The sequence below is a fragment of the Oryctolagus cuniculus genome, chromosome 10 (genome assembly GCF_964237555.1).
Source record: "Oryctolagus cuniculus chromosome 10, mOryCun1.1, whole genome shotgun sequence".
In the NCBI taxonomy this organism is placed as follows: Eukaryota; Metazoa; Chordata; class Mammalia; order Lagomorpha; family Leporidae; genus Oryctolagus; species Oryctolagus cuniculus.
The window spans coordinates 8610663-8628888 of NC_091441.1; the positions used below are offsets into that span (position 1 = coordinate 8610663).

The 18226-nt window shown below is 39.3% G+C and overlaps 1 protein-coding gene and 1 pseudogene across 4 annotated transcripts in view; both read left to right on the top strand.

Moving 5' to 3' along the window:
* The window catches only part of RTTN (rotatin), a 230378-nt gene that overhangs the window by 84639 nt on the left and 127513 nt on the right, over positions 1-18226 (top strand). For all 4 annotated transcript variants that reach the window (XM_008261459.4, XM_051851884.2, XM_051851886.2 and 1 more), the window contains 2 exons: positions 4115-4259; positions 17716-17870. In XM_008261459.4, coding sequence (XP_008259681.3) covers positions 4115-4259; positions 17716-17870 — 300 coding nt within the window. The remainder of the gene's footprint in view (positions 1-4114; positions 4260-17715; positions 17871-18226) is intronic.
* Positions 4387-4484, top strand: LOC127492534 (U6 spliceosomal RNA; annotated as a pseudogene).

The following is an 18226-nucleotide window of genomic DNA, read 5'->3' on the forward strand; positions in this document are numbered from 1 at the left end:
AGCGAACTGGCCCTCATGTGTGGGGTGCTGGTATCCCAAGTCCAGCTTCACCTGCTGCACCACAGCAGCATGGCTCTTCTTAAACATTATATGAACTTATAATTAAATGAATTATATGAAAATTAGGGTAATGAATATATAAAAGTCATCACTTTCTAGTTATTTTACTTTTATCAGTGATCTTGAGGTTGTTTGTACTATATATGTTTTATTGAAATACTAAATCATGGTTTGCTACTGGGCAGCATTAACTGTTATGGTGGGATTTTTCTCTAGTACTAACATAAGTGGAGAGTGCAGAGTGAAATTATTTTATGTATAGTCAGCCCTCTGTACCCAGGGGTTCTGAATCTGTGAATTCAACCAAGTGCAGTTTGGAAATAGTTGAGAAAAGAGAATTGCATCTGAACTGACCATGTACAGACTTGTGATGATTTCCTAAACAATATGTAGTATAGAAACTATTTACTTACTGTTTACATTGTATTAGTTTATAAGTAAGCCAGAGAAGATTTAAAGTATATATAGAAATGTGTATAGGTGATGTGAGTATGTAAGGAATGTGGGCATCTACAGAACTTGGTATCCATGAGTGTCCTGGAAGCAATCCCCCAAGGATGTTGAAGAACCACTATTTGTGTCTTATTTGACTTCAAGGCTCATATTTGTTCATTACAGCATAGATTGTATTGCCTAAAATAAAATCTACTCCTGTATTTCTCCTGTATTATCTTTTGCTAAGTAATTATCAGAACTGTGTATCACAGAATGCACATGTTTTGAGGAAAAGTCCAAACAATAATTTTACTTTCATAAATATATGAATGTATGGGACTTTGGGAAGTTTCGTTGCCACTCAGTTGAAGGAACATCACCTTTTTGGCTGATTAAGATAGATTAATTCTTTAAAGGAAATGTTTGGAGACAGAAAATTTTCTAAAAGTTACAACAAACATTTTTGAAATTATTTTTTACAAGCTTAGTTTAAAAAATTTTACATTATGTAAGTATTTCAAACTATCATTCTAGATGAAACAATATGAAGAGACATCTTGTATATGTTATTTTAAAAATAGCATTATGTTTTGGCCATTTTCCATGAGAGTGAATAATTTGAGGCTAGTTTAAAAGATATATGAAGCTGGCACCACGGTTCAATAGGCTAATCCTCTTCCTGCTGTGCTGGCACACTGGGTTCTAGTCCCGGTCTGGGCACCGGATTCTGTCCTGGTTGCCCCTCTTCCAGGCCAGCTCTCTGCTCTGGCCCGGGAGTGCAGAGGAGGGTGGCCCAAGTGTTTGGACTCCTGTACCCACATGGGAGACCAGGAGAAGCACCTGGCTCCTGGCTTCGGATCAGCACGGTGCGCCGGCTGCAGCGGCCATTGGAGGGTGAACCAACGGCAAAGGAAGACCTTTCTCTCTGTCACTCTCTCTCACTTTCCACTCTGCCTATAAAAAAAAAAAAAAAAGAAAGAAAGAAAAAGAAAAAAAAGATATGAGATATCCAAATGAATGTCCCCCCAAAAGGAAACTTTTTAGGAAGAAGTATGTGTGTTATAGTAATTCTGATTTTGCTCAGATATTTTTGAAATTGTCCTCCTTGGTTATTTAAACAGTAGATGTAAACAAGTCTTATGTGATGAAATCATATTTAATTGTTTAATCAAAAAATAACATCAAATTTAGCCATCTAGAGAAAGATTAAAAAACCAATACTACCCTAAAGTTTAAAAGGGTGTGTGTGTGTGTATATATATATATGTATATGTACATATATGTGTGTACATATATATATTATATATATATATATATATGCACAGAGAGAGAGTGAGAGATACTAAAATGAGTACTACTCTAAGGATGACTGTTTACCACTATCGACAAGAGTGTGTTTCAGGATTTCATTTCTTCTTAATGTTGAGTAATATTCCATTGTGTTTATATGCCATAATTTCTTTATCCAGTCATCAGTTGGTAGACATTGGTTGTTGTGAATTGAGCTGCAATGAACATTGGTGTACAGATAACTCTTTCATATGCTGATTTCATTTCCCTTGGGTAAATTCCCAGGAGTGGAGTTGCTGGGTTATGGGGTGGATCTATTTTCAGATTTCTGAGGTATCTCCATATTGTCTTCCACAATGGCTATATTGGTTTACATTTCCACCAGCAGTAGATTAGGGTACCTTTTTCCCCACATCGTTGCCAGAATTTGTTGTTTGTTGATTTCTGTATGAGAGCCATTCTAACTGGCCTTGGTGTTGGACAGCTTTGATTAGTAGTTATACTCAAATTTTCTGGCTTTGTGACCACTGACAAACTATCTGTTTTTTTTTTTTTTCTGAGTTTTATTACCTGTGAAATAGAACTGCACACTTCATAGAGTTGTAATGAAGATTGAAAAGTTAGTTTTAAGGTATTAAAACAGTCAGGCATAAGGTCAATGCTTAAGAAATGTTGGATATTATGGTATTACTGGGTTTCTTACTAACATTTTGAAATAGTTGTTTTAGATGTTTCAGAATTAAAAATGTAACATTGTAGATAAAATTGAATCTCATTGTATTTCTTCCTGATTGCATTTTTTTAGAAAACAGTTTTCCAAATGACTTTTTTTTTAAATAAAAAGTTTCCTTGCCCATTAGTTTTCTCTCTCTCTCTTTTTTTTTTTTTTTTTTTTTTTTTACAGAGTGGACAGTGAAAGAGACAGAGAGAAAGGTCTTCCTTTTCCGTTGGTTCAACCCCCAATGGCTACTGTGTCCGGTGCACCGTGCTGATCTGAAGCCAGGAGCCAGGTGCTTCTCCTGGTCTCCCATGCAGGTGCAGGGCCCAAGCACTTGGGCCATCCTCTGCTGTACTCCCGGGCCACAGCAGAGAGCTGGCCTGGAAGAGGAGTGACCGGGACTAGAACCCGATGTGCCGGTGCCGCAGGCGGAGGATTAGCCTAGTGAGCCACGGTGCCAGCCAGATAGCAGTTCTGATACCTCCTCTCACCTCAGGGTGACTGGTTTCAGCTCCCAGGCATGGCTTCCAACTCCAGCTTCCCACCAAGACAGACCTTTGGAGGAAGTAGTGATGGCTCAAATAATTGGATTCCTGCTATCCATGTGCCGGGTCTGGTTTGAGTTTCTGGCTCTTAGTTTCAGCCTAGTCCTGCTGTCAGAGGCATTTGGGGAGTGAACCAGCAGCAGACACTTTATTCTCTCCATTTTCTCTCCTTTTCAAAAAAAAAAAAAAATAGGTTCATAGTCTTTTACTCTGAACTTAAAAGATTTCCTTCCTAAAGTCCTAAGTTTACCCTCAGCATTTTCCTTGCCTGTTACAAACTCTGGTAGCTTTCTTGGCAATAATTTTTTCCCCCTCATTATCATGCTCTTCCTAATTGGTCAGAAAGATTAGGTTAGAAATCCTGATTCTTCTTCCACTCTGACTACGACCTTGTCTAAATATGATCAGAGTCGGTGAACTCAAAAGGCTTCCATAGCCTTGGCAACTCATGACAAGAGCCTAGGGTGATTACTGATGCCATAAACAAGAGTGTCAATTTGTTAAGTCAACAACAGGAGTCACTGTGCACTCACTCCTCATGTAGGATCTCTGTTCTCAATGTGCTGTACATTGTGATTTAATGCTATAACTAGTACTCAAACAGTATTTTTCACTTTGTGTTTCTATGTGGGTGCAAACTGTTGAAATCTTTACTTAATATATGCTAAACTGATCTTCTGTATATAAAGAGAATTGAAAATTAAAAAAAAAAGAAATCCTGATTCTTAGTGAAGCATGACTACCGTGACTAAGCAATTTTCCCCGGTCAGTTAGAAGCAATGTTTTTCTTTTTACATTTCTTTGGCACTTTTTCTGAATTTGATATTTTTCTATTATCTTGTCTCTTCTCAGTTTTTTCAGTTACATGTCTATATGTTTTCTTTACTATAGGCTCAGGGTGTTGAATGCAGAAGCCCTATTTCCCAAATCTTTGCATTTTCATAACACTTAGAGTAGTGTCTCATAAAATAGCATGCTCACAAGAAATCTCCTGAGTATACATATCTATGAATATCAGTAGTATGTATATTTTAAAGAGTTAAGTACCATAATTATTTTCTTACAGGTTTTTACAAGTGCTTCCTGCTAGTACTGAAGATGAGAAACTGCTAATAGACATCATACATTTTTTAAATAAGCTAATGAAGGAACAGAGAAGAAATCTATCAGTAGAGCTTCTAAATTGGATTCTGGAATTATTTCTTAGACATGTAAGTGTTATTAAGGAGTTTGCATTTTTGTTTGAGAAGTGATGTATTTGTAGAAATTATTAATATTGTGTTATGGAATGAATAATCCTTATGTATCCCATGCTTTTTGAAATAGTTCTCATGGAGTGGGTGTTTAGCCTAGTGGTTAAGCTGCCATTTTAGAGAAGATTAGCATGTCCCCTGCGCAAGGATGGCACACAAATTCATGAAGCATTCCATATTTTTAGAGGAACAATTCTAAGTCATTACTCAATTTTTTGAGAGCCTTGCTGTTGCAGGGGTAATAAAAGAAAAAAAGATGCCATTTTAGATGCCTATGTCCCTTATTGGAATACCTGGGTTTAATACCTGATTCTGGCTCCTGACTGCAGCTTCCTGGTAATGCAGACCTGGAGGGTAGCAGGTAAATTGGGTTCCTGTCACTCATGTGGAAGACCTGGAAGGAATTCTGGCATCTGGCTTTGGCCCAGCCCCAGCTGTTGTGGGCATTTGGGTAGTGAAACAGTGAATGGAGTATATATCTGTGTTTATCTCTCTCTGTCACTTTGCTTTTCCAATAAATAAGGAAAAAAAAAAAGCAAACAAGTTTAGTTCTCTGCATATTATTCAGTTATCTTTTTGGCTTTTTAAAAAAATTTTTTTTTATTTCACAGGTAGAGTATTAGTGAGAGAGAGAGACAGAGAGAAAGGTCTTACTTTTCTGTTGGTTCACCCTCCAATGGTCGCTGTGGCCGGCGTGCTGTGGCTGGCACACCCTGCTGATCCGAAGCCAGGAGCCAGGTGCTTCTCTTGGTCTCCCATGCGGGTGCAGGAGCCCAAACACTTGGGCCATCCTCCACTGCACTCCTGGGCCACAGCAGAGAGCTGGACTGGAAGAGGGGCAACCAGGACTAGAACCTGGTGCCCATATGGGATGTCAGCGCTGCAGGCATGGATTAACCAAGTGAGCCACGACGCCAGCCCCTGTTCAGTTATCTTAAACAAGCCAATCAACCAAAAAACCTAGTGATCCTGTTGATCATTACTACCCTATGCTGAGCTACAGCCACCCCTCATTATCTGCCCTCGGCCTTCCACTCATGCTGCCTGTTGCTTTCAAGACAGCTGCCATAGTGATCTTTTAAGTCACATGCCACTCACCTGCTCAAATTCTCTAGCACCAGCTCTGTCATTCATATTAAGCTTCATAGTACTCACTGTACGACACAAGGCTATGTTTGAGTTTGAAACTGTCTGACACCATCTCCTACCATTGCACTCTGCTCCTGTTTCTGCCCACTGGTCTCCTAGATGTTCTCAAACATGGCGTTCTCAGCTGCCTGAGTGCTTTTGCATTTCCTTTTCTTTCTGGTTGGAATGCTCTTCCCTTAATTGTTCATATAGCTGATGATTACACTTTTTATTCAGTGTTCCGTTCAAATGTTAAACAGAGAAACTTTGGCTACTTATGTAATGCCGTGCCTCCATGCCTGTCTTTCTGACTTCCATGTGGGTTCCAAGTATCCAAACTCTTGAGCCTTCCTCTGCTGCCTTCCCAGTTGAATTAGCAGGGAGGTGGGTCAGAAGTGGAATAGCTGGTACTTGAACCAGTGCCCATATGGGATGCTAGCATTGTAGGAGGTGGCTTAACCCAGTATGTTACAGCATTGTCCCTAAAATGATCTTGCTCAGAGTTCTTATATCCTGGGTATTAAATTGCTGGGTATTACGACTGCTCTGAAAATAGCAGAGATGACTAGCGTGGCTTTAGTTCTAGGACCTTTTCTTGAAAAATCTGTGCAATAATTGAATTAATTTTGTTTGACTAAAAGGCTGTGTACACAGTACATAACAATAGAAAAATCACTGTGCATATTTAGATATATTTACCTAAATGATGAGGATACTTAAGAAACTATGTTGGAAATGGAATTAAAAGATAAACTTATTTTGGTGCGAAGTGTTCAAAATCCATGCACGTGAGGGGTTTTCAGAAAGTTCATGGAAAATGTACTTTACGAAAACCTACATGAATTAATTTTTTTTCCTGCAAAACAAGCTTATCTTTATAATTCTACTTTCCCAGGAACATTGAGGAGTATCTTTGTATGTAACTGAAACTAGATAGTTAAAACAATATATACTTATTTGATTAGTAGACAAAAATCTATACATATTTGTCAGATGTAAGATGATATCTCATTATAGTTTTAATTTATATATTCCGGATGATTAATAATATTGAGGATTTTTTCATTTACCTCTTGGCCACAAATATGTCTTTTAAGAAATACTGACACGGGCTCGTGCGGCGGCTCAATAGGCTAATCCTCCGCCTAGCGGCGCCGGCACACCAGGTTCTAGTCCCGGTCGGGGTGCTGGATTCTGTCGCTGTTGCCCCTCTTCCAGGCCAGCTCTCTGCCGTGGCCCGGGAGTGCAGTGGAGGATGGCCCAAGTGCTTGGCCTTGCACCCCATGGGAAACCAGGAGAAGCACCTGGCTCCTGCCTTCGGATAGGCACGGTGCGCTGGCTGCAGCGCGCCGGCCGCGGCGGCCATTGGAGGGTGAACCAACGGCAAAAGGAAGACCTTTCTCTCGCTCTCTCGCTCTCTCGCTCTCACTGTCCACTCTGCCTGTAAAAAAGAAAAAAAAAAAAGAAAAAAAAAATACTGACACAGGTGCTTTGTATATTATTGGATAGACTTTTTCTAGGAATTCGTTCTAGGAATTTTTGTTAAAAATCAATTGACTATAAATTTATGGATTTATTTTTGGGCTGTCCTGTTCTATTGGTGTAGGTGTTTGATTTTATGTCATTACTAGCTTGTTTTGATTACTGTTACTTGGTATATTTTATATATTTAAGATATACTTAGTATATTTTGAAGGCAGCTAGTATGTTATATTAGATTTTCTTCTTTTTGCTCAGTGTACTTTTTCTATTTGAAGTCTTTTTTTTTGGGTCTGTATGAATTTTAGAATTTTTTTTCTATTTCTGTGAAAAATGTCTGGAATTTTGATAGAGATTTCATTGAATCTCAAAACTGGGTATAATGGGCATTATAATAAAGTAATTAACCAATCCATGAATATAGGTTATTGTCACTTTTCTTTGTGCCTTCTTTATTTCTTTTATTGGTGTTTTAATGTTTTCAGTGTACAAGTATTTCACCTTCTTGTTTAAATTTATTCTCATGTATTTCATGTTCTGTAACTATTTTATTTTTGTCCCAAAGAAACCATTTATTTAATGAGTATAAATTTCATAAATACAACTTTAGGAATATAGTGATTCTTCCCATCATTCCTGCCCTCCCACCCCACCTCCTCTTCCCTCTCCCATTCCCAATATAATTCTACATTAAGGGGGAAAAAGAAAACAAAATTCTCTTCCTTGACATTCATGAGAAGGTCTATTCAAGTCATTGCTTCTCAAAGTCTCAATTTCATTTATAAAGATTTCCTTTTAGGTGCTCTATTAGTTATCGTAGGTCAGGGAGAACATGTGGTATTTGTCCATTTGGGACTGGCTTGTTTCACTAAGTATAATGTGTTCCAGTTTCACTCATTTTGTTACAAATGATTGGATTTTCTTTCTTTTTTTTCCACTGAGTAGTATTCCACAGAGTACATGTCCCGTAATTTCTTTATCCAGTCTTCAGTTGATGGGCATTTGGGTTGGTTCCAGGTCTTAGCTATTGTGAATCGAGCTGCAATAAACACGGGGATGCAGATAACTCTTTTAATGGCTGATTTCATTTCCCTTGGGTACATTCTCAGGGGTGGGGTGGTAGGTCTGTATTCAGAATTCTGAGGTATCTCCAAACTGATTTCCATAGTGGTTTTACCAGTTCCTATTACCACCAACAGTGGATTAGGGTACTTTTTTCACCACATCCTTGCCAGCATTTGTTGTTTGTTGATTTCTGTATGAAAGCCATTCTGACTGGGGTGAGATGAAACCTCATAATGGTTTTGATTTGCATTTCCCTGTCAGCTAGTGATCCTGAGCATTTTTTTACGTGTCTGTTGGCCATTTCGATTTCCTCTTTTGAAAAATGTGTGTTTAAATCTTTGGCCCATTTCTAAACAGGGTTGTTTGTTTTGCTGTTGTGGAGTTTCTTGATGTCTTTTTATATTCTGGTTATTAATCCTTTATCAGTTGCATTGTTTGCAAATAATTTCTCCTGTTATGTTGATTGCCTCTTCACTTTCCTGAGTGTTTCTTTTGCAAAACAGAAGATTCTCAATTTAATGTAATCCCATTTATTGATTTTGGCTTTGGTTGCCTGTGCCTTTGGGGTCTTTTCCAAGAACTCTTTGCCTGTGCCAATGTCTTACAGGGTTTTTGCAATGTTCTCTAATAATTTGATGGAATCAGGTCATAGATTTAGGTCGTTAATTCATTTTGAATGGACTTTTGTGTAAGGTAGGGGTCCTGCTTCATACTTCTTTATGTGGAAATCCAGTTTTCCCAGCACCATTTGTTGAAGAGACTGTCCTTGCTCTAGGAATTGGTTTTAGCTCCTTGGTCAAATATAAGTTGGTTGTAGATGCTTAGATTGATTTCTGGTGTTTCTGTTCTGTTCCATTGATCTATCCATCTGTTTTTGTACCAATATCAGGCTGTTTTGATTATAATTGTCTTGTACTATGTCTTGAAATTTGGTATTGTGATGCCTCTATTGTTATTTTTGTTGTTTAAGATTGCTTTAGTTATTTGAGTTCTCCTATGATTCCATATGAATTTCAGCATAATTTTTCCAAATCTGAGAAGAATGTATTGGTATTTTGATTGGTGTCACATTGAATTTGTAAATTGCTTTCAGAAGAATGGACATTTTGATGATATTCTTCCAATCCATGACTTGGAGATTTTTCCATTTTCGTGGATCTTCTTCTATTTTTTTTTTTTTATTTGACAGAGTTAGACAGTGAGAGACAGACAGAGAGAAAGGTCTTCCTTCCGTTGGTTCACTCCTCTCATGGCTGCTACAGCCGGCGCTGCGCTGATCCGAAGCCAGGAGCCGGGTGCTTCTTCCCAGTCTTCCATGCAGGTGCAGGGACCTAAGTACTTGGGCCATCCTCTGCTGCCCTCCTGGGCCACAGCAAAGGCAGAGAGCTGGACTGGAAGAGGAGCAACTGGGACTAGTACCTGGTGTGCTGGCGCTGCAGGCGGAGGATTAGTCTAGTGAGCCATGGCGCCGGCCTCTTCTTCTATTTCTTCCTTTAATATTTTGTAGTTTTATGATAGAGATCTTTGACATCGTTAGTTAAATTTATTCCAAGGTATTTGATTTTTTTTGTAGCTATTGTGAATGGGATTGATCTTAGAAATGCTTTCTCAGCTGTCGCATTGTCTGTGTATACAAAGGCTGTTGATTTTTGTGTACTGGTTTTATATCGTGCTTCTTTAACAAACTCTTCCGTGAGTTCTAGTAGTCTCTTGGAGTCTTTTGGATTTCCTATATATAGAATCATGTCATCTGCAATTAGGGATAATTTGACTTCCTCATTCCTATTTTGAATCCTTTTGATTTCTTTCTCTTGCCTGATGCCTCTGGCTAAAACTTCAGTATATTGAATAGCAGTGGTGAGAGTGGGCATCGTTGTCTGGTTCTGTAGCTTAGTGAGAATGCTTCCAACTTTTCTCCATTCAGTAGGACACTGGCTGTGGATTTGTCATAAACTGCATTGATTGTGGTGAGGAATGTTCCTTCTGTACCCAGTTTGCTTAGAATTTTCATCATGAGGCTGGTGCCTTGGCTCAATAGGCTAATCCTCCGCCTGCAGCGCTGGCACCCAGAGTTCTAGTCCTGGTCGGGCTCCGGATTCTGTCCTGGTTGCTCCTCTTCCAGTCCAACTCTCTGCCGTGGCCCAGAAGTGCAGTGGAGGATGGCCCAAGTGCTTGGGCCCTGCACCTGCATGGGAGACCAGGAGAAGCACCTGGCTCTTGGCTTTGGATCAGTGTGGTGCACCAGCTGCAGCGGCCATTGGAGAGTGAACCAATGGAAAAGGAAGACCTTTCTCTATGTCTCTCTCTCTCAGTGTCCACTCTGCCTGTCATATAAAAAATTTTTTTTTCATCATGAAAGGGTGCTGTATTTTATCAGATGCTTTCTCTGCATCTTTTGAGATAATCACATGGTTTTTGTTTTTCTATTTGTTAATGTGAGGTATCACATTGATTGATTTGTGAATGTTGATCCGTCTCTGCATAACGCAGATAAATCCTGCTTGGTCTGGGTGAATGATATTTCTGATGTGTTGTTGGATTCGACTGGCCAGAAATTTTTTTTGTAAGATTTATTTATTTATTTGAAAAAAGTCAGAGTTACAGAGAGAGAGGAGAGGCAGAGAGAGAGAGAGAGAGAGAGAACGAGCTTCCATCCGACAGTTCACTCCCCAGTTGGCTGCAACGGCTAGAGCTGCATCAGTCTGAAGCCAGGAGCCAGGAGCTTTTCCAGGACTCCCACACAGGTGCGGGGGCCCAAGGACTTGGGCCATCTTCTACTGCTATCCCAGGCCATAGCAGAGAGCTGGATCGGAAGTGGAGCAGCTGGGTCTTGAACCTTTGCCCATGTGGGATGGTGGCACTTAAGGCCAGGGTGTTAACCTGCTGCACCACAGCGCCAGCCCAACTGGCCAGAATTTTGTTGAGGATTTTTGCATGTATGTTCATCAGGAAAATTGGTCTGTAGTTCTCTTTCTCTATTGTAGCTTTTTTAGGTTTAAGAATTAAGATGCTGCTGGCTTCATAGAAAGAATTTGGGAGGATTTCTTCCCTTTCATTGTTTTGAATAACTTGAGAAGAATTGGAGTTCTTTAAATGTCTGGTAGAATTCAGCCTTGAAGCCATCTGGTCCTGGGCTTTTCTTTTTTGGGAGCATCTTTATTACTGATTCAGTTTCCATCTTGGTAATGGGTCTGTTTAGGTTTCCTGTGCTTTCATGGCTCAATTTAGATAGGTTGTATGTGCCCTTGAATCTCTCCATTTCTTCTAGGTTTCTGAGTTTGTTTGCACAAGCTCTTTGTAGTCATTTCTTAGGATTCTTTTTATTTCTGTGGTGTCAGTTGTTACATATTCTTTTTCATATCTAGTTTTATTAGTTTGAGTCATCTCTCTCCTTTTTTTGGTTAGTTCAGCCAGTAGTATATCAGTTTTGTTTATTTTTTCTTAAAACAAGCTTTCCATTTTGCTGATCTTTTTAATTTATTTTCATATCTATATTGTTGATTTCTTCTATAATTTTAATTATTGCATTTACTCTGTAGTTTTGGGTTTGCTGTTGTTTTTCAAGATCCTGAGATGTATGATAGCTCATTTATTTGACATCTTTCCAATTTCTTTATGTATGCACCAATTGCTGTAACATTCTTCTTCTTCTTTTTTTTTTAAATTTATTTGACAGGTAGAATTATAGACAGAGAGAGAGAGAGAGACAGAAAGGTCTTCCTTCTGTTGGTTCACCCCCCAAATGGCTGCTACGGCCAGCACTGCATCAATCTGAACCCAGGAGACAGGTGCTTCTTCCTGGTCTCCCATGTGGGCCATCCTCCACTGCCCTCCCGTGTCACTCCCCCTCTTCATGGAGGAACGACACTAAACCCTGCCTAGGCTTCATATCCGAGTCACGGCACCATTATGTCGCTCCCCCTCTTCGTGGAGGAGCAACACTGAACCCTGCCTAGGCTTCATATCCGAGTCACGGCACCATTATGTCGCTCCCCCTCTTCGTGGAGGAACGACACAGGACCCTGCGCTGTTCTTTTGTCTGCTCGGCCCTTCCCGGGTTTTGGCACCATTATGTCGCTCCCCCTCTTTGTGGAGGAACGACACTAAACCCTGCCTAGGCTTCATATCCAAGTCACGGCACCATTATGTCTCTCCCCGTCTTCGTGGAGGAACGACACAGGACCCTGCGCTGTTCTTTTGTCTGCTCGGCCCTCCCCGGGTTTGCTGCTGGTTCTTCCCAGGTTGGCTACCGTCCCTTCCACCTCCGTGGAAGGGCAGTTCCCCCTGCCACTTTTCCCCACTTCCGCAGGGGAGCGGCACACCGCCGGCCGGCTCTCTCGGGGGCTGCACAGGTGTTCCTTCAGATAGATGTTCCCCCTAGATGTTCCTGGTGCATGTTGTCTCTCTCCTCCTTTATAGTCCTCTTCCACCAATCCCAACTCTGCTACCCACACGCCGAGTACGCTGCTCTCCTCCAATCAGGAGTAGGTCCTACAGTTTATTGGTTGAACTGGAGGCAGCTGTGTAGAAGCTGTTTCTCCCTTCTCAGCGCCATATTGTGGGAGAGCAGATGCATAGAATAAGTCTTAATTCCAGTAACTTAGTCTAGTCCGGGTTGCTCCCACACTCCCGGGCCACAGCAGAGAGCTGGACTGGAAGAGGAGCAACCGGGACTAGAACCTGGCGCCCATATAGGATGTCGGCGCCGCAGGCAGAGGATTAACCAAGTGAGCCACGGCGCCAGCCCTGTAACTTTTCCTCTTAACACTGCTTTTGCTATATCCCATAAGTTTTGATAAATTGTATTGTCATCTTCATTTGTTTCCAGAAATTTTTTGATTTCTTCTATGACCCACTGTTTGTTTAAGGAGTATGTTGTTAAGCTCCATGTGTTTGTATATGTTCTAGAGATTTCTTGATTTCCAGCTTCGTCATATTGTGGTCTGAGAAGGTGCATTATATGATTTCGATATTTTTGAATTTGCTGAGACTTGTTTTATGGCCTTGCATATGTTCAATCCTACAGAAGGTTCCATTTACTGGTGAGAAGAATGTGTATTCTGTAATGTTACGATGACAAGTTCTGTAGATATCTGTTTGGTCTATAGTGTGAATTTGGTCTATAGTGTTAATTAACTCTGATGCTTCCTTGCTGATTTTCTGTCTGGTTGATCTGTCTGTTGCTGAAAGTGTGATATTGGAATCCCGTTTTACTGTTGTATTTGAGTCTATGTCTTCCTTGAGATCCCTTAACATTTTCTTTAAATAGTCAAGTGCCCTGTAATTAGGTACATATACATTTATAATAGTGACATCTTCCTGTTGAATTGAAATCTTAATCATTACATAGTATCCTTCTTTGTCTCTTAACATTTTTTGTGTTAAAGTCTATTTTGTCTGATTTTAGAATGGCTCTACCAGCTTTTTTTTGTTTTTTGTTGGAATGGAATATCTTTTTCCATTCTTTCACTTTCAGTCTGCATGCATCTTTGTTAGTGAGATGTGTTTCTTGGCATTTATTCAGTCTCATCATCTTCATAATCTAATACTGAAATGTTGTGTTCTTTTGGGGGTGTCATGTTGTCTTCATTGTCTTTGTTTCTTGGATTGTTTTGGCATTTGTGGAGATACTCATTGATTTCTTTGATTTTTTTTTTTTTTTTTTTTTTTTTGCTGTGGTGGCTTTTATCTTTGTCTTCTATAACTATTTTAATGGGATGTTAAGAGAGCATACTCTCTGCCGGTGCCGCGGCTCACTAGGCTAATCCTCCGCCTAGCGGCGCCGGCACACCGGGTTCTAGTCCCGGTCGGGGCGCCGGATTCTGTCCCAGTTGCCCCTCTTCCAGGCCAGCTCTCTGCTGTGGCCAGGGAGTGCAGTGGAGGATGGCCCAGGTGCTTGGGCCCTGCACCCCATGGGAGATCAGGAAAAGCACCTGGCTCCTGGCTCCTGCCACCGGATCAACGCGGTGCGCCGGCCGCAGCGCGCTGGCTGCGGCGGCCACTGGAGGGTGAACCAACGGCAAAGGAAGACCTTTCTCTCTGTCTCTCTCTCTCTCACTGTCCACTCTGCCTGTCAAAAAAAAAAAAAAATAAATAAATAAATAAATAAAAAAAAGAGAGAGCATACTCTCTAAGTATCATGTTCAAGGTAAATTATGTATTACGTGATAATCAGTGTTTATGATAAGAGACACCTTAAAGTGCCTTTTATGACACTTAAAAGTGATAAAATAAGTATGAAATGATTGAAGTAGTTCAGTAATATATTACTTATAAGAAATTATTTTGATTGTGTTGACATACATCAAATGATATGCAAAAGCTGTGGTTGCAGAAACAAATTGTAATGTGTGGTATATGAATACCCAATTAAGTAAAAAAAAATGCTAGTAGGAAGTAAAAAGAAACATCATCTAACTTCCTGAGAGAGGATTTAGGAACTTTGTGAAAGTTTTTGCTATGTATTTTATCAAAACATTAGAAACTGAATTCTTAGGTGCTTCAGAAACTTTTAATGCCAGTGTTCTGTATATACAACCCTCTACATGGAATGAATTTGAATACCTTCCTTTTCAGAATGAGATGTTTTGATAGAAATTTGTAAAAGCAATGCTATAATTTTTTTTGTTCTTTTTTGAGTCTATTGAGAACTCCACAGTATACTTATACTTTGCTGACTTTCACATAACAGTTCATGTACACTCAGTGTTGATCTTTTGGCATAGATTGTGATGAATCTAAAATTGGATTTGATGAGTTATAACCATATGTACATAAAAAAGTGATCCGTTAATATAGAAGTCATTGCCTTTTTGAGGTCCGTAGTGACAACATAATGTCATAAGTAGTTGGTTTAAAGTTAGGACTGAATACTAATGTAAGGACAAAAACTTCAGGTTTGATTAAGCACTTGAGATCAATAGGCATTAGTAGAGATGTCTACCGTACTGTCTGTTCTTGCGGAGTGATAATTCATCCCATATTTTAGAAGTGATGTTGCTGAAGTTTACTGAATCTTTACATGGGAATAGAAGATGTGAAGGGAAACAGTCTCAGAAATCTACAGGCAGAAACAAGTTGTGAATGGGATGAGATTCATTGGAATATCTTAATTTTAGATATGCTGTATCAGTATATTCATGTGCTATTAGATTCTACTTAATTTTTGTATATTAAGAGTTAATAATTGATAACATTATTTTATAAAAATGGTGTTTGCTTGTTGTTATGAAGAGATTGTTCATATTTTAGTATTTAAGGGAGTCGGAGGGTGTTTGTGTCAACATTTGGTTATTTATGGCTAGGACAACCATTGTCTTTATTTATGTAATTTATCAGTGTTGTTACCTTGATTCTTTTAATCTTGTAACACAGAAGTTGCCCTTATTTTATAGAAAATTTTAGTAGATCCAAAGGCATTTCTTGCTCAAGGTGTAGGGAAGTTGGGAAAAATTCTGTTTAGTTGTAAAACATGGTAGAGTAAGCTAAAAGCAAACCATTCGTCCCCAATACTTTTCTGAAGCTCTCAATTAAATTGCTTTTAATTGTTTGTACGTGATTAAAGTATGCTCTTCATACTATATAGTATAAGCAATTTGAAGGTTTTTTCTCTTCATTTTAAAATTTTCTTTTATTAAAAGGGATGTAGCTAATTTAGAATTGAGCTCTTTAAGGCAACTGCTATCAATAGCAGTTGCATTTTGCTCATCTCTTTTTTTGTGTGTTGTTATATGTGCTGGTAAGGTGACACACCACTGAAGACAGACTAACTACTTCTGGAGTAGGATGCTTCTTGCTGTGCCTTTGGGTGACTTAGACATATTGTGTAGCCTGTTTTCGAGTTGTTATTTGCCCATCTGTGGAACAAGAGTGAACGTGCTTAGTTTAGTCAAAAATTTAAATGAAATCTGCTATTCTTTCTGGTTTTTAGCACAATGCCTGTGATAAATGTGATTAATAAATAGTCTGTGTATGTGTTAATATTGCTGTTAATGTGTTAATGTGACATTTTTGTGCTATGCTTTCAGCGTTATTAGAAATAAACCTGTTGGGGCCGGTGTTGTAGCGTAGCGGGTAAAACTGCTGTCTGGGATGCCAGCATCCCATCTGGGCACTGGTTTAAATCTTAGCTTCTCCGTTTCCAATCCAGCTCTCTTCTAATGCACCTGGGAAAGCAGTGGCAGATGACCCAAGTACTTGAGACCCTGCACTGACATTGGAGACCCAGAAGAAGCTCCTGGGTCCTGGCTTCAGCCTAACCTAGCTCTGACCATTGTGGCAATCTGAGGAGTAAACCAGCAACTAGAAGATCTCTTTCTCTCTCCTTCTCTCTAGAGCTCTTTCAAATATATAAATAAAATCTTAAGCAAAGGAGAAATAATCCTTTTCTGTTCCAGTTTTTTGAAAAAATATATTTATTTGAAAGGCAGAATTAGAAAGAAAGAGAGAGATCTTCTTTTTTATTTTTTGAAGGTTTTCATTTAATGAATACAAATTGTCATATGTACTGCTTTTAGGGATATAGTGTTTCTTTCCCCCCATACCCACCCTCACATCCCACCTTCCTTCTGCTCCCATTCCATTTTCCATTATGATTCGTTTTTGACTTTATATACAGAAGACCAACTCTATGCTCAGTAGAGATTTCAATGATTAGCACCCACACAGGCACACAAAGTATAAAGTACAGTTTGAAGATGTTTTACAGTTAATTCTCATAGTACAACTCATTAAGGACAGAGGTCCAACATGGGGAGCAAGTGCACAGTGACTCCTGTTGTCGATTTAACAACTGACACTAGAGGGAGATATCTTCTGTCTGCTGGCTCACTCCCCAAATGACTGCAACAGCCAGGACTGGGCTAGGCCAAAGTCAGGTGCCTGGAGCTCCATCCAGATCTGCCACTTGGGTGACAGGGTCCTAATCACTTGGACTGTTTTTTAGCTGCAGTTTTTTTTTTTTGGTTGGAAAGACATATGAAAAGTTTTACAGAACACTTGTTGTATTTGTTTATTAGGCTATCATACTGGTAAAGATTACAGCAGTAATAATCCTCATTTGAGTTCTTTGGGCTTCTTCCTATATGTTGCTTAGTTGCATATGAGTATTTAGATACCTTTTCTGGGACAGTTTCATAATATTTATCAAAAGGATCAAAACTATTATAAAGTTTTGATTTATTCATGCTTTAGAGTTTATAAGATGTAATCAGAGTTGAGCCCACTTGTTGGAGCTCAGTGAAACTATAAACCATTGCCTGTTAGTTGGTGTACTAAATCCTTAGAGTTGAAAAATAATCAGCTATTTAAAATATATTTTTTGAAGAAATATTGGTAATAAGATGTAGAGAATTTCATTCAATAGTGGATTTTCTCAATAACAACTTTATCTAAAGTATATAATTATAGTGCTGTTTACATTCATGTTTGTATTCACAGACAAAGATGAGAGATGTACCAGTGTCTAATAATGGCAGTCTCTGTGAGATAGGTGTGGCTGTGCTTTTCTGATTGTGCTTCTCCCAGTTTTCTCTAATAGGTTTGCTTTCCTTTTATGGAGGTAACATGTTAAGCACCTTTTAAGTTTAGAACCTCTTTATTAATACAGTAAAAGTCCATGCTTACTAGTTGGGTGATGTAACTCTTTGTTAATCTAGAACATGGTTACAACAAAATCTTTACAAGGAGCAGTATATGACCCAATTAGACAATAAATACATTTCTTACAAATTTCGTGTTTTAGAGTTCAGCCCCACTGTTAGACCTGCTGGTGCTGACGGAGTCGCAGGCACGAGAAGAAACAGATGATATACGCGCTGCTGTCAGGCAACAGCTGCAGAAGGAACTGATTGCTCTTTTCAATACCCTGCTCCTCAGCTTCATGGCTGTCACTGACAGGTACTGTTTCAGCATTGAAGGTTTGGGTAGTTTTCCTTTCATTTCCATATTTACACTTTTCACTTCCTTACAGTTAAGAAGTGAAAATACTTACGTAATAATCAGTTACGGTCGTCTCTTTGTTTCTGTTTCAGTTGAGTCTCTGGTATGACCTGATTGTAACTTCTCAGATTCCTTCATTGCACACACACGGACACACATGCACATGTGCACACACTTGTACACACAGATAATGTGTTGTTCTCTAGAGTTTATTTTATGGTATTCTCTTTCATTCTCCACACTTCTACCTCAGCATTTATGTCTGTTCTTATAGCTTGATGAGTATTTTTACACTGCTAATTTTCAAATGCTTA